Source organism: Macadamia integrifolia, chromosome 1, assembly GCF_013358625.1.
Source record: "Macadamia integrifolia cultivar HAES 741 chromosome 1, SCU_Mint_v3, whole genome shotgun sequence".
NCBI lineage: Eukaryota > Viridiplantae > Streptophyta > Magnoliopsida > Proteales > Proteaceae > Macadamia > Macadamia integrifolia.
The window spans coordinates 23,756,769-23,777,545 of NC_056557.1; the positions used below are offsets into that span (position 1 = coordinate 23,756,769).

The window sequence follows — 20,777 nt, forward strand, 5'->3', positions numbered from 1 at the left end:
AGACTGGTTTTAACTCTTTAATCCGTAAATTTCAAACTGAATTAACACCATGAAAATCGAAACATTTAAACCGTCAAAGTCGATCCAATTAACCCGTATATCGATTAAATATTTGGTTGTTCTAACAAAACATAATGGTTTAATTTAGGAAAGAATTAAGGACCATAGAAGTTGTCCAACAGTCTATTCAATAATTTACTCCTATTATGTAGTTATGTTCCTTGCTTGTTCAATGTCTCATTTAATTTTATACAAGATTGAAGTGTTCATCAACAAAAGTAAATTTTAGTAATCATGCGAATAAACTAGCAAATCGATTATTGACCATTTAGAAATCATATGAAATAAACCACGATGAAAACCGTTTAAAACCGTGAAATCAACACCGTTTAAAAACTGTAGAACCAAAATCGATTTCTAAAAGTGCATCCGTTTAGTAAATGATGTAGTTTTAGTTTCAGACAAATAAATATGAACCAAACCAAATCACACCGGATACACCAAAACCGAACCGATTAACACCCTTATGACATAACCAAGGCTATGTTTGGTAGCCAAGAGAAAAAAGAAAAGAAAAGAAAAGAAAAAAGAATCTAAAAAAGAAAAGAGAAGAGAAGAAAAAAGATGAAATGATAAAAAAATAAAAAGAGTATGTATGTTTGGTAACCAAGAGAAGAAAAAATAAAATTCAAAAAAAATTGAATTTTAGAAGAGATACACATAAGAAATTATTGTGCAATTATTCATCTTTTGTTTTATTATATTTTCATATTTTCTCATGTTTTCTTGTGTTTTTTGCAAGATTTTTGTCGGGGAGCAAAAGATAACTTCATTTGAATTTCAAAAGCTAAATCTTCTATTTGGGTGAAAACATACCAATGCAAAGAGAAATTCTTTAACCCACGAAAAAAAGTACAAAAAGTGTATTTTTTTCTTTTCTTCTCTTGGCTATCAAACACAGCCCAAATGAAGCTGGAAAAACAGTCAAATTGAAAACATTAGAACAAAGGAATGAAAGAAGAAAATGGATCCCCAGCAGTACTCTCTAATCAATAAATTTAAAAGGAGAATTTCTGCTTAAACTAAGGGGTTTCAAAACAAAAGCACATGAATTAAAAACTGAAAGAATAGACTTCCATGTTCCAACGATTCTTCTATGGAACAGAAGGAAAATAAAATCAGTTTTACATATTCTAATGAAGATATAAACAGAAGCGTTCCAAACAACTAGAAAACTTTTTCTACCGCCTAGAGTACTCTCTGAGACCAAGTGTTTGAAGGAGACATTGTAATAGACGATGAACTGAAACACTACAAAATTGTACTTTCTGTGCTCATGCCATTGTGAAGCTCTGCGACAAAACATCATAGTAGCGCTTTTGCTGCATCCCAGTCAAAAACGAATAAACCGTGAGGAGAGAGTAGAGATTAGGCTCCCAGACGTAAATCCCATATAAAAATTTTCAAGTAGTCACAGCAAAGTTCCTGTACCTTGTTTGAGACAGATGGAGATATTTTCTCCAATGCTTGCTCGATGTGCGTTGCCTTAATGGTCCATGGATTTGCATCGGAGCTGCCTAGACCTGATACTTGTTTCTCTTCAAGTGCAGCCATTGCAGCTTCATCCATCTGGCAAGAGATTTTGAAAGCAAAAGGTAAATAAATATAAAATGCACAACTGAAGTTGGAGGACATTGCCTGAGGCTATAAATCACAGATGAAAATCTGAAATCAAAATTAAGATCATACAAGGAAATAAACTTAAGAAATCCATTTACATACCACTGCTGCAAGATCAGCACCACTTAGATTTTCGCAAGATTCCTTCTGCCCAATGGCCATCAAATCAACACCAGAATCAATACGCTTCTTGCGACCAAGTGTTTTTAAAATCAATCCACGTTCATCAGGACCAGGCAAAGGTACATAAAGAAGTTTCCCAAACCTGCCTGGCCGTAAGACAGCAGGATCCATCACCTCAGGCCTGCTCATACCACCATAGCAAGAAATGAAGCACCAAATGGATGGGGAAGAAGAGGACTTTTATTGCTTAAAGTAAAATAGAAAGGGTGTACCCAGGGCACAAAGCTCCCGACACTCTGGCTCTGGGGAGGGTCATTATGTATGCAGCCTTATCCCTGTTTCGCAGAGAGGCTATTTTCCAACTCGAACCCACAACCACCAGGTCGCTATGGAGCAGAAACCTTACCGTTGCGCCCAGGTCCGCACTCATTGCTAGAGCAGCATGAGACCCACAAAAATAATTTGCACAAAAAATACCTGTTTGTAGCACCAATGACAAAAACACCACGTCGCTGGTCAGCACCATCTAGCTCTATGAGCAACTGCAAATACAAAGATACCATTTCTAAGCCTCAAGTTAGGAATAAAGATTCTTGATTTTCCTGGCAGAAGTTGTATGTGCGCATGAGAGAGAGAGAGAGAGAGAGAGAGTCTGTTTGTGTCATGGGTAACCTGGTTCAAAAGCCGCTCAACAACCCAACCCCCCTCTTTTCCGCGTGTTGTTGTCAAAGCATCCACCTGCAAAATTTAAGCAACACATCCCACATGTAAGAGGAACAAAAATCGAACTCAATAGGGCCATTGTGCAACAAATGAAAAGCCTAAATGCCTAGTGGCAGTAACGAGGGTGCCATACTAAAACAGAACGTGGTAAGAACGCTTAATTGAAACTCTAGCTCAGAAATTCCAATTGTTGAACCAACAAATTAACCAGATATTAGAGGTCAAAACTTGTTTCACGAAGTAATTTCAAATTTATTATTTTGCTTGGGCTTCTACAGTCTCTGATGTAGGAGGGTTCCTAGATGACTAGGTCTCCTACAAGATTAACTAACTAGGTAGGTTAACTCAAGGGGCTTAAGTAAATAAGACCAAAGAATCTCAGCAAACACGATTAAGCATGCAAGATAAAGCGAGACTAATAAACAAAGTAGCCAAAAGCAATATTAATCTAGACAGAAAAACACATAAATTCTTACTCAAGTTTCAAGTGGGGATATGGGGAAGGGAACAAACGACATATGAATATTAGGTTCAGCACAAATCCATCTAGACACCCAACTTAGATATGCAACAATCGATAAAATAGGCATAAACAAAGGGCAAAGGCAGACTTCAACGTCAATGGGTTGCAATATATGTAATAGGGATTAAGGGAGGTGGGGAGGATTTAGTTTAGTACTTTACCATACTGCTATTCAGATCTGAGGGGAGAAGAAGAAATCCAGGTTCTCCAAAATAAAGAGGTTGTAGTCCACTTTTTGTTGAAGAAGATACACCCAGCCAATTGTAGAGAGAGTAGCAGCAGTGATGTACAGTTGCAGCAGAGCAGTTTTGTACCGGCAGAATTATGTTGCAGCAGCAGTGGGGTAAGGCAGCAGGTGCAGCAGTAATAACGCAGCAGCAGGTGCAGCAGTAATAACGCAGCAGCAGGTGCAGCAGTATAATGCAGTAGCAGGTGCAGCAGTATAACGCAGCAGCAGGTGCAGCAGTATAACGCAGCAGCAGAAAAAAAATAATAAGACTGAAAAGAAAGAGAGGGAGGCGAGACAAGAAGATTGAGAGAAGAGAGAGCCGAGAGAGTAAGGGAAGAAAGAGGCGAGAGAGAAGGGGAGAAAAGTCGAGATTGAGAGAGAGAGAGAACCGTGAGAGGGGTGGGGATTTGCTCTTGGCTTTCTTTTCAATTAATATTCATTGAAAATAAACAATGGCCAATGGCCTTACACTTAAAGGGAATAAACTTCCAAAAATAAAAAGATACTTAGAAACTCAATTGCATGAAATAAAAACTACCTAATAGATCAATATAAAGAAATCCTAGTTTCCTAATTGTGTAAGACAATCAAATATCACTAGATTTAAAGCAAAATACTAGAATCAAATAAGATTTGGTGGGGTCCACAAAATCTTCTAAGATCTTCTAAAAATCTGGATCGATCTTGGGACCCACAAGATCTTCTAAAATCTTCTAAGATCTTCTAAAATCTTGATCGAGCTTGGGGCCCACAAGATCTTCTTCTTTCTATTCTTCCAGCCACAAAGATGGCTGCTTCTTCTTCTTCTTGCGCCTGTACACTTTGATGTCCCCATCAGTCTCACTCATCAGCCAACTCTCCCTACAATACAAGCAACTCCACCTAAATTTCAGCAGGAGTGAATGTGATCCCAAAACCAAGGCCTCATACTCCCAGATAAAAGTCAACAACAAAAATGTTGAACACGGAAAATTTCACAATGTTATTAAAGGTAATAAAAAGATTACACTCGCTTTCGTTTTTGTTCATTAGCATGCAAAGCAAACGCTGATGTTAAAAGTACATATAGATTTAATCCACATAACTATCAAAGCAAACGCTGATATTAAAAGTTACGGTACGCAAAGGGAAATTCAGTCCTTTGTCATCCATGACGTAACACAATAAAGAAGCTATTAGATGGGAAAAATCCTAAGTAGACCTACTCATCAAAGATACTCTACAGCTAAGTACAGTTGATTATGTAGAGTTGATAGATGGAACAGAAGAGGGGGGAAATGGAAAAGGGAGAAAATCGAGATTGGATGGTGTTCAATCCAGTAGTTACAAGACAAAACTCAAAAAGGAGTTCCCGAAGGAAAATATTAGTAATGTACTACCACACAGAAAAACAGAAGCTAAGATTGAAGGTTGGTCAATAACCCTATTTACTTGCTTTTATTAGTTCTTTAATCCATAAAGATGAAGATATTACAAAGGACAGCCCAAAGTCAGATCAGTGTGTGTAAAGTCAGGTTGTGACCCTGAAGAATAAGTGACCAGCATTCTTGTTAGACTTGAAAGAAAGGTTTATGAAACAACAATTAGACAAACTGGGTTAAGGATCTTGATATTGAGGACGAGGAAAACTAGGAAGGGCAAACTCAGGAATGCATCATAGGTAACTTATGAAGTCCAACAGTGACAGAAAATAGGCTGAGATTATTCCAATATATGGTAAAAGTAAAACCAATGATAAAGCCACTGAGAAAGAGCACCGGTGCTGGTAGAAATACTCTATAATGATCAAGGTTTGAGAAATCAGAGTTGGGACTAGAATCAGTACCACCAATTCTGAATTTGATTCCGATCTGAATTGGTTTGAATCGCGTTGAAATGGTCAATTACACCTCACCACCAGGTTGAGAATCGCAATTTAAATATTAAAAATAAAATAAAATAAAATACAAAAGCGTCTTCAGTCTACTACTGCAGGCTGCAATCCTCTTCTGCTGTTCTTGGTTCCGCCATCTGGCCATCTCCCCAATTCTCTGCAACCATGGGAGCCCTCCTCCACTTGGTCCAAGTGTCCCCACCGCCTCCCTTTCTATGTGAAGTGCCGTATTATTGCTGGTCTTGAATGAAATCCACTCAACGGCCTCATTGCTTGTCTGCTTCACAATAAAGCTCTGAAGCGCCACCAGCACCTGCCCTTCACACAGCTCCCCTTCAAAATTCTGGGCCAAGCGTTTCTTCCCCTTGATCTTCCATGTAAAATTATTCCACTCATCTTCTCTGCTTTTCTTTTGTGGTATTCTGTTGTTTCTCTTTCCTTCTTTGGCAGGGGCTCTAAGCCGGCAAGACTCATTGCTCTCTCTCCCCAGTCCCCACCAATACTTCCCCAGTTTTCCTCATCACTGGATCTCAGAGCACTAAGCACTCCACAAGCTGCACAGATCAGTCTCTGACTTCGTGATTTGTCTTCAGAGATGCAACGCATGTGACTTTTCAACTCCCCAGGCCCTACCCCTTTTCTCTTTGCAACTCCCCCAACCCCTCTTCTTCGTTATCCCCCCCTTCCAAAAACCCCTGCTCCTCCCTCTTTGCAACTCCCTGCCCCCACCCCTCTTTTAACCATCTCTCCTGCTCTCGCAAAACCCTTACCTTGAGGAATCAGGCAATATGACCGTGCGCACAATTCAAGAAATGAGAAGGACAAATGATGGTCTAAATGGCAGTGAGAAATGACCATGCACACAATAAGCTGAGTTTCAAGCTCTAGCTCTAACATGGCAACAGTTGCAGGTCCGAAAGAGAAATCAGAGATGTCACTGAGTGATGGCCAACAGTACTACATGGATTGAATACACTGTTCAATATGCTCAGCTCGTGCAGAAAACCCTCAAAGAGAGCATTGATTCTGCCATTAAAGCCGCTAATTCTCATCTTTCTGAAGTCCTGCCATTGTAGCGGTGCATGACAGATTCAAGAGATGAGGCTTAAGACAACCCTATGACTACTGTGTTTTGAGTGAGTTCTTCAATGTTCTCCAGCATTGGCACCGGCATCAGCACTGGCACTGACACCAATTCTCTCTCTCTCTCTGCGTCTCCGACTCCCTTGCTCCTCCCTCCGTTCTTCCAGTGACATTTTTTTTTTAAATTGTTGATGATAGTATGATACCACATGTCAACTACACATTGGACAAACTGGGCACGTGGCCACCATGCAGGAGTCACAGAATTGGGCCAGAGCAACCGATTCCTGATCTGCCCCACTCCACTGACTGTTCCATTAGTTGAAATGGGAATTGGGAACCAGATCCAGCCAATTTCAATCTGATTCGACAGGAACTGGCAATCCAATTCCAATTCCTCAAACAATGGCAATGGTGGTAAACTGAAAATGTGAGTACATGAATCAATGTTTGCACCTGTTAAGAGCTCCTAATTTCCCTGATGCAAACCAAACGAGTAGGCCCCAAGCATCAACACAAATGCCTCAAAAGATATCCCTGAGTACATGGTCCCACCACTAACTTTTCCATTGAGCATTCTACCTTAAATTCTATTTCTAATACATGAACTCTATTCTTATTATTCTAGCATGCAATATGAAGTTTTGATTCGTCTTACCTAATAAAGGTGCTAACAAACAAGTTTCTTAATCACAGGATCCTTTCCTCTATGACCCTGCAGTGGTTGCACCACCCAATGAGAGAAAACCCACTTCTCAAAAAGCGGTGTAGACCCTTAAGGACATCACCCAATGTGTTTGTGAGGATACAGAAGTTTCTATAGTAATTAGATGATGGCTGATCAACATAAAAAATAAAATCCACATAAATCACACCATTCTTATTTATTACGACTACCCCTCAACAAGTCAAGCTTCAATCATTGACAACTGACACTATCAGCCTTTTCTCTACCATTGAGTACTTAATTATGAGAGCAATCACATTTAAAAAAAATGGCTAGAGACTAAGAAAACGATACCTCATCAAAAAAAAGTATGCAAGGAGAGCATGTTCTTGCACGACTGAAAATTGTTCTAACTGCCAACTCACTTTCTCCAACATACTTGTTCAGAAGTTCTGGGCCCTAAACAGTGAACAGAACACGGTCATAAGTATGCTCTCTTAAAGGATCGAATGTGGGCCCATCAAACGCAAATCTTGTTGGAAGACATCATGGATAAATAATAAACATAACATCATGAAAGTGATGAAGTTGATGAGGATGATTAAATAGGAAACCTTTATGTGTATGAAATTGGCTCCTGCCTCATTTGCTACGGCTTTGGCAATCAATGTTTTTCCACAGCCTGGAGGTCCATAAAGTAAAAATCCTGTCTCTAAATTCACTCCGATTTCCTGATGAGAGCAAACACTTAAAAGTCATACATAGTCTCATGAAGAGGAAATTAAATTCCAAATTATATTCTTAAGAGGAGTAGAAGCAAATGTCTCCAAAGAATTTTGGAGAAGGCATTCCCATTTACAAAATTGAAGGACGTGAGAGAAAAAAATGTAACAATTAAGGTTTGCAGCAGAAGATTTCAGAGAAGAAAAAGATGCCATAAAAGATATCATATTATCCACTTATTATATACAGTATTAAAGGGCCATTTCCTAGCTCTGATCCAACCATAAGGTGTTCTGGGAAGGGAGAGTATGAAGCAAGTCCTAACCTTTGGTATTTTTGTGCAAAGTGGTCGCCCTCAAGACTCGACAAGGGCATTTGCATTGGCATTATCAACTGGCACCCCAAACCTTTTACCATTGCTTTAGAGAGAGGGAAGGAGAGGATAATAAAGACAATGGTTATTATGTATCCTAAAACAAAACATTGGTGTCTTTAATATTAATAATAAAGACAGGATTAGACTGTTTGAGTTCTTCAAAGCCTTCAGTCAAAATAAGGATCATGCTAAATTGACAGCCTTGTAGTCTTTAGTATTTATAATTCAGTTGATCTTAACCTTTTCTTTGCTACTTATAAATCTCATATTTAAGGAACTTCATTAGATACGTATAAAGTGGAAACAAGACCATGACTTTTGAAACCAACCTCCACCCAAATACATGGGATTAAGGCTAGTGAGATGAACATCGTTTAGAGAGAGGGAAGGAGAGAATTCATCTACTTTGGATACACAGAAAACAGTGAAGTGATCAGTAGCACATTTCTCACCAGTTATTTCTATATCTTGGCCCTATTAGAAGTCAAAAAGGTAAGAATTATTGAACCAAAAAAGGAGTAATTTTTACCTCATACTCCTCGGGAAATTTTATACGTCTAACAATGTAACGGTTAAATTCTTTCCACAGTGCATCAAGCCCTCCAATATCCTCCCACTTGACATTAGGTATTGTGGAGAATCCCTCCCTTCTTGAAGAAGGTTGAACCATCTTAGCGGCTTCCTGCAGAAGTAGCAAAAAAAAATCATTCAATAACATCTTACAAAATAAATCAATGAAGAAAATGCCAAGAATGTTTATATGATGTACTAAAATGAACAGGAAGATTTCTACAAATAAAAACAAATAATATACTGTAGAATTTCCCAAGAGGATGAGGGAGATATATATATACTTATATAGAGAGAAAGAGAGAGAAAGAGAGAGAAAGAGAGAGAGCGATTACAATCATCTAGTTTTTCCCCCTCTTACATGCGAAGTTCAAAACTTTGGTCAAAATACTGAAATTTAGACAAACTGTTTCGGTATTGACAAAGGTTGATATGAAACAGGGGTCGACTCCACCAGAAATCAAGGTTTCGGTCCGCATTTCTGTTGAAATGGCCAAAATTACAAAATGTTTCAAAGCCCCTTATATATAATACTCTATTTTTGCGTACTGAGGTTGAAAGCCCTTTACATATAATACTCTATTTTTGCGAACTGAGGTTGAAATTTTGATTTCATTTCAACAACTTTCCCATGTTTAGACTGAACCCAATGGAATCCCACCCACCCCTCTCCCCTCCCTTCCCCTCCCCAAACCCCCCCCCCCAAAAAAAAAAGACGTGAACTTTGCCAAAAAATCCTTCAATCTCTTCCCGGATTAAGACATTGTCGATTTCTTTGGAGCATCTACAATAACCTTTAGTTGTAATTGAGCTAGATTGGTGCAAGATACAATTTTGAAGGTGAAAAAAACCCTTTTTGCTTGTAATTATTTTTTGCAAAAAATAGGGTATGGGTAAGCCGCCAACTAAAAATTGAAACTGCACGTGGGCACCCCTCTTAAGACTCAGATTACAGTAGCAACCCCGTAAAACATTTTATATACCCCCTTATTTCAGTGTTTTCCTGTACTACCCCTCCTCAAGGCTCGAAATTGCACACTGGCTTCCCCATATATGGAAAAAGAAACCTATCCTACTGGCGCAGGAAAAGCCCAAAGATTGGGCACGCAAAAAGACAACGCTGCCCCATGGGCCAGGGCACTGAAGATGCTGGCATGCCCCCTCTCATTGGTCCCACACACTGGTGTTTTCTGCAGCAGCAGGACAGATTTCTTTTGCACTATATATATATATATATATACATACATATGGGCAAGAAAACGCTACCCTGCTGGCACAAGATCAGGCTGATATTATGGGGTAGGGAAACACAAACCCTAGGTTCTTGTCCCCAACCCCTGCTGTACTGAGAACCAAATCAGAATTCATTTATGAAGTTGTTCTTACTGCCATATATTATTTCAGAACATATCTGTAGTTTTGCTAGTTGATTAGTAAAGCCATTGTTAGGGGCACTCAAGAGGGTTATGCATTAGGAATCATAACCTGAAATGTCAGTTCAATTGGACTTCACAAGAGAGAGTTCTCTCATCTGGAACAGGCTCAGGTTACCATTGTTTTGTTGTCCTATCGTGGGTTGAAGAAGACTTCAACCATACAACACATTTACAATTTTGCCGCTAAACTCTTAAAGTTATCTAAACTCTTAAAGTTATCTACTATTCTTATGGGCCCATAACCATTCCAAAGCAGGGTTTTGTGACCCCCAAACCCACACACCCCCACCCCCCCCACACAAAAAAAAAAAAAAAAAAAAGTTACATGCATACTTAGGTGGTTTATAATATATGTTAGGAATAGGGCAAGTGAGTAAATTCTTGATTTCAGCAACAAATTTCTTATTTAAGCGCCTTAATAATGAGACATAAATTTTTAATGCCAAAGCTTCAAAATTATTTTAGTTGTCCTTCAAAAGTAAATACTAGAACAATAGTTCTCATATGAGTTATGAGGGGATAAAAAATACATAGAAAAAGTTACACGCAACATTTACATACAGGAATAATAATAAGCATATGATGCACAAGTGAATGTCCACAATCAATTTTGTTAGGTGTAAGTGATTTACTTATTTCCTGCTTACCTCAAAATCGACCATTGTGATGCTAAGCCCTTCGATTTCTTCAGGTGACCATGAGCGCCTCCACCATTCTTCAAGATGGTCGCCATCTTTAGATTCTCTGGCTAGGTCAGACTTCCTACTATCTATGATCCTCTTCATAGCAAGGTTACCAGCCTTGTTGGCAAGTGCCGCCAAGTCAGCTCCAACAAAGCCTGGCGTAGATCGGGCTATTTTCGCAAGATCAAATGTACCTTCAAGCCGAAGGTTCCGTGTGAGCACAGACATAATCTCAATCCGTGCATTTTCATCTGGAACACTCAAAACAATCTCCCGGTCAAACCTTCCAGGCCTCCTGAGGGCAGGATCAACAGCATCAGGTCTATTAGTAGCTCCAATTACAAGAACATAACCATGTCTGGAATCAGATGCTTCCGAATTCAAACCTACATCATCTGGCTTCATAATTTGGTGTGATTCATCCATGCAAGTCATCAGCTGTGTCACAATTCGCCGTTCCATCTCCCTCTGCAGATTTTCTCTTTTAGAAGCGATGGCATCAATCTCATCAATAAAGACAATTGATGGAGCAGTCCTGTATGCTTTTGAGAAAAGGTCTCGTATATTCTCTTCTGACGCACCTAAAGCAATCACATAAAGATGAAATTTTAGACATCACTGAGTAATAAAAAAATTTGATGAGGTATCAATAACGTTGGTTTTCCAACAAAAAGTTAGGTAATAATTAGCATTTGAAAGCAGCAACAGATTTAGGTAATAATTAGCATTTGAAAGCAGCAACAGATTTGAAGAAAAAAATATTTGACGAGAACACCAGAAGTAAATTTAAAAAATTAATTAATTAATTAATTAAAATTTAAAAAAAAAAAAATTTGCTAAAGAACACCATGAGTATTTGATTAGTAAAAGAGTACATGTTAAAATAATACAATTGGAAATCATGTATATTGAAAAATTAAAACTACACTAGCCTTATACCAACTATTTGGACTCAGCCAAATCCTGTTCCTCCATTTAATATATCTATGGCCATAGCTTCAGCTTGTCATACATCAGCAAGTCTTCTAATACTATCTTGAAGCCACGTCACTTTTGGATTTCCCCCTGCTCTTTCTAGAGCCTAAAACTTGCAGGATCACTCCTTGGTATCATAATTCTTTAATCTTAGTAGTGCAAGATATATCTGTACACAAATGTCAACTCAACCAACTCCTAAAAGAGACCCACCAATATATCAATACACCCCAGTTCAAGCAAGTAGTTTAAAGTTGAACTTATACAACCACTAAATAATGACATTTGTAAATCTATGTTTACTATCAGTTGCAGTAATCCTGTCATTGACCATAGCCTCTTTCAATAATGTTATTCAGAAACAGGATTAATCTTCCGTTTCAAAGGGAATGGATCTGGGTGGATATGACTTTCGCAGGGTCTTCCATCTATGAAGTTGTAGGTAAACTTTCTTTTTGTGCTACCATCAACCAGATTTGGATGGAGCGTAACCGTAGGAAATGGACAGCAAACACCCGCACGGATAGTTAGATTTGGGACTCCATCTCCTTTGATATAAAAGCAAAAACTGCTCCAGTGACCAAAACTTGTATTGCCTCCCCAAGGAATAGTCACATTGTTGTATCTTGAGGTCTCTCCCCTGCTTTGCTTAGGGCCCCCTCCCTTCCATGAGGGTGGATCCTTAGTCCCTTCCTCTCCCCCCTGCTTCTTAGGGGTCTATATGTATTTTCTTCTCCTTTGGTAATGAATTATTTTATTCACCCAAAAAAAAAATATTTTAATGTTATTCAGAACTTTCTTTTCTTTTTATAGCTTGGGAGTTTTGACGAACTGTTCCAGAAATATCCATTTTGTAAAACCAAAAAAAAAACCCCTGATTTTCAGAACCAAGAGGGGGGTGAACAAAACAAACTTTCCATTTTTGTACTATTTTTTAAGAAAGATAATCATGCAAGTGGCCTAATGTAAAGGTAGTTTTGACATCTAAAATATATAGACAAACAAAAGAAAGGATTTTAGGGATTTTCCCAGCCTTCCCATCTTCTCCATTCAGTAGAATCACTTTGGATAGACACGGTTCCACTATGGCAATTCTCCATTCATATTCATTTCTTCTGGGTTGCTTCTTTGTGGGTTCTAAAGACCAAATGTAGAAGACATTAGAGTAGGGATAACGTTTTCCTAACCCCCTTTGTAATTCCATTGGTTTCAACAAATTCCAAATGTGACTCTAAGGTCATCGGAACTCGGACTTGATGCTTGTCATCCTTCCTCTTGGTTTCACATCACTTACAATCAAGACAATTGCATTACTAGAGTATAATCTCTTCTCTCTCTTCTCTGTTTCTTTTTCTATTGATTTTGCTTCGCTTTTCACTGGGGAATAGTAGCTTATTTTCTCGAAAAGCTCTGGTATATATTCATAGTTCCTATAACCTTAATTTGAAAGTCGTTCCATGGTTGTATTTTTAGATTGCTAAAGTAGGCAACTTACATAATTCTTAACTTCTTATTATATTCAAAAGCCAACTTAGGCCAACACAGAGGTATCCCTATTCACTCTGTCATTCGTTTCATTTTAACAGCTTCAGGGTTCACAGTTGACTTCAAAGTTCCTATGAACTGACTGAAACTATAAGTTGGATTCTCTGTTTTAAAATGGGATCGTATCCAGAGATCCTTCATTGTTTACACAGTTACACAGGCACTCCACTGTGTCAACAATCCCATTATCCCCAATGAACAGAGTCCCAGAAATTGGAATCAGCCACAATCAATCCCGATACCGTTCGATTAAAGGGTTTTGGACAAATGGAAAGAACAAGTAAGAAAAATAGAAGCCAGATAAAAAGATTTTTTAAGTACCTGATACACCAGAAACTACTTCAGTGGCTGAAATCTTGTAGAAGGGCACTCCAGTTTCATTGGCAATCGCGTGAGCAAGCTTCGTCTTTCCACAACCAGGCGGTCCATGTAACAAAATCCCAGACATGGGCTTCACTCCCAGCCACCGAGGCAGCTGCGGGTGGTAAAGTGGAACAATTACCTCCATCATCAACTCATCCAAAACCCCTTTAATCCCACCAAGATCCTTAAACCTCGGCCCATCCTTCCCCTTCACCTCATAACCATCTCCGCTACTCAATTCTCTCTCTCTAGAAGTTTTCGAATCTGCAGATTTCCTCGAACCCAACGTTCCAATCCCATCTCCACCAATCAAACCAATCTTCTTCTCCTTATTAGTAACTTCCATCTCCAAATTCTTCTCCTCGGCAGCCTTAACCTTGGTATCAGTTTCCTTCTTCGATGCACTGTAACTCGAACGAAGCATTGACTTCATCAAATCGAACTCAGGTTCCACCTTCTCTTCATAAATTGCATCTTCGGAAGTGGAAACTGCACCATCCGATTCATCATCATCCCCAGACGAAGAGGATGATGATGACGCCGCCGATGAGGTCGAAGGACGATCCTGATCTCTGTTCTTACGTCGAATGTAGTCGGCTTCTGTACGAAGCAGCCTCTGTTCTCTAATGTCCATCTTCTTGACCTTCTTACGAACAGGGGATGCGGAGGGTGCTGGGGAATCAGCGTCTTCTTCGACTTCATCTGAGGCATTGGAAGTGAGAGCAGAGAAATTTTTTCTTCTCTGTTGGAACTCTAGGGTTTGCTGGACGTGTTTGAAGAAGGGTTGTTGCTTGATTCGTTTGTAATCCGGGAAGCTTGAGCGCAGATGCTCCACTATATCTTCAACGCTCGACTTGTGCTTACAGGATTCGAGGCGACGAAGAAGAATATTACGATTGAAGCCGGAAGGAGATCGCCCTGCCATTCTCTTCTTCATCATCTCTTTCTCGGTGTTGAACCAGAGAGAGACAGTGAAGAGGGAGATTGCAGGCACAAGCCGCAAAACGCAGCAGAGAACTAGGTTTTTTGCGCCTCGACAATAAGGCTATGTTTGGTAGGCAAGAGAAGAAAATAAAAGAAAAGAAAAAGTAATCTAGAGAAAGAAAAAAAAAGGAGAAGAAAAGATATGAAATGGTGAAAAAATAAAAAAGTGTATGTTTTGTTACTACTAGATGATAACAAAATGATAACAAAAGAAAGTAAAATAAAATTTTTTATATTTTTTCATGTTTTATTGTGTTTTTTACAATAATTTTGTTCTGAAGTATAAAAAATTTTTACAATTTTCAAAATAAATTTTAAAATTCAAAAACTAAATTTTCTATTAGATGAAGACATACCAAACACAAAGAGATAATTTTAAACTAACAAAAAAGCACAAAAATTCTTATTTTTTCTTTTCTTGGCTACTAAACATAGCCTAAGGGATTAGGATTCTCTACGACACCGGTGTGGGGAAGAACTTGCACAATACCAATGGATTCCATAGTTTCTCACCATTTCATTATATTTCTTGTAACGGACTGGATTGGATCGGACTTAAAGGGTACAAGACCAGCTAATTTGGTAAATAGATGTGTAGGAATCTAGTGTTGGGGTGGTGTAGTTTAGCGGTGTCAATCAGTCTGGTCGGGTCGGTCTTGATCAGGCTTGGCAGGCTTATACCCTTGGACCTTGATCTATCTATTTAAGGGATGAGTTGATCTTGTGTCAGGTTTGATTGGGTTATAGACTTTAACTAAGTTTTTCCTAATCGAACTATAATTGGGCCTTAAAGGGGTAATGTACCAATAAAGCTTAAAAAAAAAAAAAAAAAAAAAAAAAAAAAAAAAAATTTAAAACGTAGTTCATTATCTTAGATTTAAAATATTTTAATATATTTTATTAAATCATCAATAATCTAGAAGAAAAAAATGAAAGACCCTACAAAAAAATTATATATTATTACATTTAATTATATTTAATGATTGATAAATATATGAATATATAATCTATTTATTAAGAAAAAATCAAAATATACATATAAATAGTTGAGCTAAACGTGTCAAGCCAAGTCAAGCACATGTTGGTCTTACCCTTTGCACCATGTACTATTTGTTTATAAACGGGTTGAACTTGAACCCAATATATTTAATAATCAATATAAATTAGGTTCAATTGATCAAACCAGTGTGAACTTTTTTTGATGAAAAGCATCAAATATAATAAACAAAAACATATTATATATCCAGATGTTCATAATAGAATGACTTAAAGTTCCTATCCTAACACTACTATCCAAGTCCATTAAACATAACATAGGATGATTAGCTTCTTTACATTTATACACATAGATGACATAATTGAATTTAACAAAAATCTCCCAAAAAATAAAGATAAAAATAAACGGCCAAGACACGTTAGAAGGCTATAGAATAAGCTAAAGTAAATCACTGCAAGCGAACTATACTTTACCAATAGTCCACCCTTAGATGCCGTCAATCCTAGTCCCTAAATGATGCAAAAAAGCTTCTATCTCCACACAGGAAGCAGTATTAGAAGTCCCTACATTTAAAACTTAAAATTTTTCTTGAAGAATATTACCAAAAGCCCATCCCAAAGTTTTGTCCAAATCATTAGTAACACCTACACAAGCTATTACGCGATATTTCAAAAAAGGGGGAGCTGGGTATCTTCTTAGGATGTCTACAAGATCATCTGTAATTGAGTGCACAAAATCAAAAGAGTCAGTAAAAGTAAATAATTCCAAATAAGAAATTCCATGATTAATGCAAAGCATGATAATTTCAAGATTAAGATTGGATTTTTGAGCAAGAATACAATTTTTGTGCATCCAAATGAAATAAATTGTTTCAGCCACAACGTTAAAACACCAATGACAATCCGAATGTAAGAGGTTTGCATAGAAAAGAGGTGTTTGACCACATCAAAAAACCTATGCAAATTAAGACATTTAGGTCTCAAACCAAGAAGGCCATTAGTCCAAATTTTATCAACAAAATCACAAAAAAATACAAGGTAAGAGATTGATTCATTAGCTTTACCGCAAAACAAACAAATAGTATCAATAGGAATCCATTTGTTCGATTTTTCTCTAGCCGGAATACCATTCATCAAGGTTTTCCAAAAAAATATTTTGAACTGATACCCCCAGTATACATGACATCATCAGTAGATAAACTCCGACCGGATCGGAATGGGACGGAACAGCAAGTACCACCCGGTAACAATTCGCCGCATGCAAGCGGTACCTCGGGACAGCAGCTTCTAGCCACTAATAATTCGCCACGTGCTTTCCCGACTCATCTACAGATACCCTTGTGTCGGTTTGTTAGTTCTTTACGTCGGATTGGAACATAATCCTCTTTGATCCGAAGGCACAGGGACTCTCATGGATTTGAGATTTTGATGGGGGAATCTGGTACGTTCAATAAAAAAACAGATCAGATGGTTAAAACCGCTAACAACCGTTGATTGCTTATAGCCCAACTCTTTATGATTCGGACTAAAAAGACGAACGTGGCGCCGTGGCGGTGCAGCATCGGGACTCATCTTCTCCCTTCTCTGTAAAAATCAAGAACTTTCGAGAGGAAAAATGCTGCTTCCCAATTTCATCAAACGTGTCAAACTCTGATTGGTTCTTGTACGTGGAAACCAGAAATCGCTTGACAGGTAAGCAATCGTGCTGACATGGAAAATTCTCATTGGAGGGAACACTCTAGCCCCATGAACCACCGTTACACAGAAGTTATAAATATAAGCGGCTAATTCGATCAATTCTTCAGTGTTTGGATACACGAAAGACGCAGAGAACGAACAAAAGAAATACGAAAGCTCGAAGCTCTAAACATGGCGGCAAAACACCGAGCAGTAAAAGCAGTTCTTCTTCTCTTCCTTTCAGGTAAATTTTCCTTTCGATTCTGTTCATTGTGTGAGTTAGTTGATGGGAAGGGCTGAAATTTGATGATCAATTTCTCTTTTTGTTCTTTTTGGTTAGGATTTTTGTTAGGATTAGCAGTGGCTGCTGATGAATCTCCGAAGCTCGGGACTGTGATTGGGATAGATCTGGGAACAACATATTCGTGTGTGGGAGTTTACAGGAATGGTCACGTTGAGATTATAGCGAACGACCAAGGAAATCGAATTACCCCTTCATGGGTTGCATTCACCGACACCGAACGTCTGATCGGGGAGGCGGCGAAGAATCAAGCCGCACTCAATGCAGAACGGACTATCTTTGATGTCAAAAGACTCATCGGGCGGAAGTAAGTGAACTCATCGATTAACCAATTCTCCTTCCCAAGGAAGAACTCTGTTAATTTTATTAAAATTTGTTTAATTTATGGTTTTAAGGTTTGACGATCCGGAGGTTCAGAGAGATGTAAAGTTCTTTCCTTATAAGGTTGTGAAAAAAGATGGGAAACCGTATATTCAGGTGAAGATGAAAGATGGAGAGACTAAGGTGTTTAGCCCTGAAGAAATCAGTGCTATGATACTGGGGAAGATGAAGGAGACGGCTGAGGCATATCTCGGGAAGAAAATTAAGGATGCCGTTGTTACTGTTCCAGGTATAAAATTTGAAATCCCTCGTTTTTCCTTTAAATTGTTAAACCCATTCACTTCTTTTAGCTTAATTACGAAATCTACTGGATTTTGTATCTATCGACCAGTTTCTCTATAGAATTTGTGATCCAAGTCCTCTTCGTGTTCCTTGTTGCAGCTTACTTCAATGACGCACAGAGACAGGCGACTAAGGACGCAGGTGTAATTGCAGGGCTTAATGTGGCTCGGATAATTAACGAGCCCACAGCTGCTGCAATTGCCTATGGATTGGACAAAAAGGGAGGAGAGAAGAACATTTTGGTATATGATCTGGGTGGTGGTACATTTGATGTTAGTATCTTAACGATCGATAATGGCGTCTTTGAGGTTCTTTCAACCAGTGGTGATACCCACTTGGGAGGAGAAGATTTTGATCACAGGGTTATGGACTACTTCATTAAGCTGATCAAGAAGAAGTATAACAAGGACATCAGCAAGGATAACAAGGCCTTGGGAAAGCTGAGGAGGGAATGTGAGCGTGCCAAGAGGGCATTGAGTAGCCAACACCAGGTCCGAGTTGAGATTGAATCCCTCTTTGATGGGGTTGATTTCTCTGAGCCATTAACGAGGGCGAGATTCGAGGAGCTGAACATGGATTTGTTCAAGAAGACTATGGGTCCAGTGAAGAAGGCCTTGGAAGATGCAGGATTGAAGAAGACTGATATTCACGAAATTGTACTTGTTGGAGGAAGTACCCGGATTCCTAAGGTTCAACAACTTCTGAAGGATTTCTTTGATGGGAAGGAGCCCAACAAGGGTGTCAACCCTGATGAAGCTGTTGCTTATGGTGCTGCTGTTCAGGGTGGAATTCTCAGTGGTGAAGGTGGTGACGAAACCAAAGGTAATAGATGGGTTCGGTGTATTGATTAATGGTAATCAATTTCTTTGTTTGAATTTTCAGTGTCTGAATTGTTTTCATGTCGATTTTTGCAGACATTCTTCTTCTCGATGTTGCACCACTGAGCTTGGGGATCGAAACAGTTGGTGGGGTTATGACCAAATTGATCCCAAGGAACACTGTGATCCCAACAAAGAAGTCTCAGACTTTCACAACCTATCAAGATCAGCAGTCAACAGTTTCGATTAAGGTAAGGAAACCTATGTGATTGATGTCAAGACAATTGCTGAATTTCGTTGTTATTATGCAATTTGATTTACAAAACCCTTTGCAGGTTTATGAAGGTGAGAGGAGCTTAACAAAGGATTGTCGTGAGCTTGGGAAATTTGATTTATCGGGTATTCCACCAGCTCCAAGGTAAGAAAAACGAGACAGTATTGCCCTTTCCTGAAGGGTTAAAAATTGCAGAAAGGATTGAAAGACTAAATTTCTTTTCTGGGTTGTCTTGTTTCAATAACAGGGGAGTTCCACAAATCGAAGTCACCTTTGAAGTTGATGCCAATGGCATTCTTCATGTGAGGGCAGAGGACAAGGCAGCAAAGAAATCTGAATCAATCACCATAACAAATGACAAGGGGCGTCTGAGCCAGGAGGAGATTGACAGAATGGTGAAGGAAGCAGAGGAGTTTGCGGAGGAGGACAAGAAGGTGAAGGAAAAGATCGATGCAAGGAACAAGTTGGAAACTTATATTTACAACATGAAGAGCACCATTAATGATAAGGACAAGCTTGCAGACAAGATCGAGAGCGACGACAAGGAGAAAATCGAGACTGCTTTGAAGGAGGCACTTGAATGGTTGGATGATAACCAGAACGCAGAGAAGGATGACTTTGAGGACAAGTTGAAGGAAGTGGAGGCTGTTTGTAATCCAGTAATAAAGCAAGTGTATGACAAGAGTGGTGGAAGTTCTTCAGGATCAGATGATGAAGATGAACCTAATGATGAACTATAGAAACAGAACTGTGTTGAGTTTTCCCCCCTTTTTTTTTCCCCTCTGCAATTCTATCAATGGGATTCGGAGACCAATTTTTTCTGAGGTTTTTCTGTTTGTTCTATCCCCTTCAATAGTTCTTATTTTGGAAGTTGTTGTATAGTAGAAAACATCTGATAGTCTTTGAAATTTTATATTCTTCACTTGGCTGAACTCTATTCATTTCCTTATGTCTCTATAAGCACATGGTGATCTCCATTAATGGCGGAAAAAAAGGTTAAGAAACACAGAACCAAAGGGTCATTATGGTCATACCACTAAACGGGCCTAACAACATAAGTCTCAGGTTGCTCGGGATTAAGATTCTGATAGACCATCATCAAGATATGCCTTAAGGAATTGCCAGGCCTAGTTCACATGTCTAGGACTCTTGGTAGAATATCGAATCTTCCTTAAAAGTTCTATTACGAGTCCTATTATAGCATCGGAGAGTTCTTCGTTAGATCAATCTGATGCTCACTCTTGTGTTTCCTCTTCTCTGCATGACTTAAAATAAGCCAAATAAGCCTAGGACGATTTTCAGTCGCAACAAATACCATGTTTGATGTTTGATTAATAGGGAAAAACAGTGAAAGAAAGTGGATTGGTTTTCCTTTTGAAGTCTATGCTCTCCTTAAATTTTTTAAAGATTCAAGCTAAACAATCCTAATTCCTATATGCTTTCAGAAGGCGCTTTATGCATTTGTTTGGTTTGCTAGAAAAATTGAGAAAGA

The 20,777-nt window shown here is 38.7% G+C and overlaps 2 protein-coding genes across 2 annotated transcripts; one reads left to right on the forward strand and one right to left on the reverse strand.

Moving 5' to 3' along the window:
- Nucleotides 1–1,053: 1,053 nt before the first annotated feature.
- On the reverse strand, nt 1,054–14,621 carry LOC122081996 (cell division control protein 48 homolog C-like). The gene is made up of 10 exons (XM_042649465.1): nt 13,531–14,621; nt 10,654–11,270; nt 8,530–8,682; nt 7,516–7,632; nt 7,256–7,360; nt 2,476–2,541; nt 2,281–2,345; nt 1,783–1,984; nt 1,492–1,629; nt 1,054–1,382 (listed from the first exon to the last, which is right to left on the reverse strand). Exons 1-10 carry the CDS (start codon nt 14,510–14,512, stop codon nt 1,335–1,337), a joined length of 2,493 nt encoding a protein of 830 aa, XP_042505399.1. The 5' UTR covers nt 14,513–14,621; the 3' UTR covers nt 1,054–1,334.
- Nucleotides 14,622–17,337: 2,716 nt separating this feature from the next.
- On the forward strand, nt 17,338–20,217 carry LOC122084362 (luminal-binding protein 5-like). Its single transcript, XM_042652555.1, has 7 exons — nt 17,338–17,473; nt 17,570–17,837; nt 17,926–18,140; nt 18,293–19,015; nt 19,108–19,262; nt 19,347–19,429; nt 19,533–20,217. The coding sequence occupies exons 1-7, from the start codon at nt 17,422–17,424 to the stop codon at nt 20,023–20,025; spliced, it is 1,989 nt and encodes a 662-aa protein (XP_042508489.1). The 5' UTR covers nt 17,338–17,421; the 3' UTR covers nt 20,026–20,217.
- The last annotated feature ends 560 nt before the right edge of the window (nt 20,218–20,777 follow it).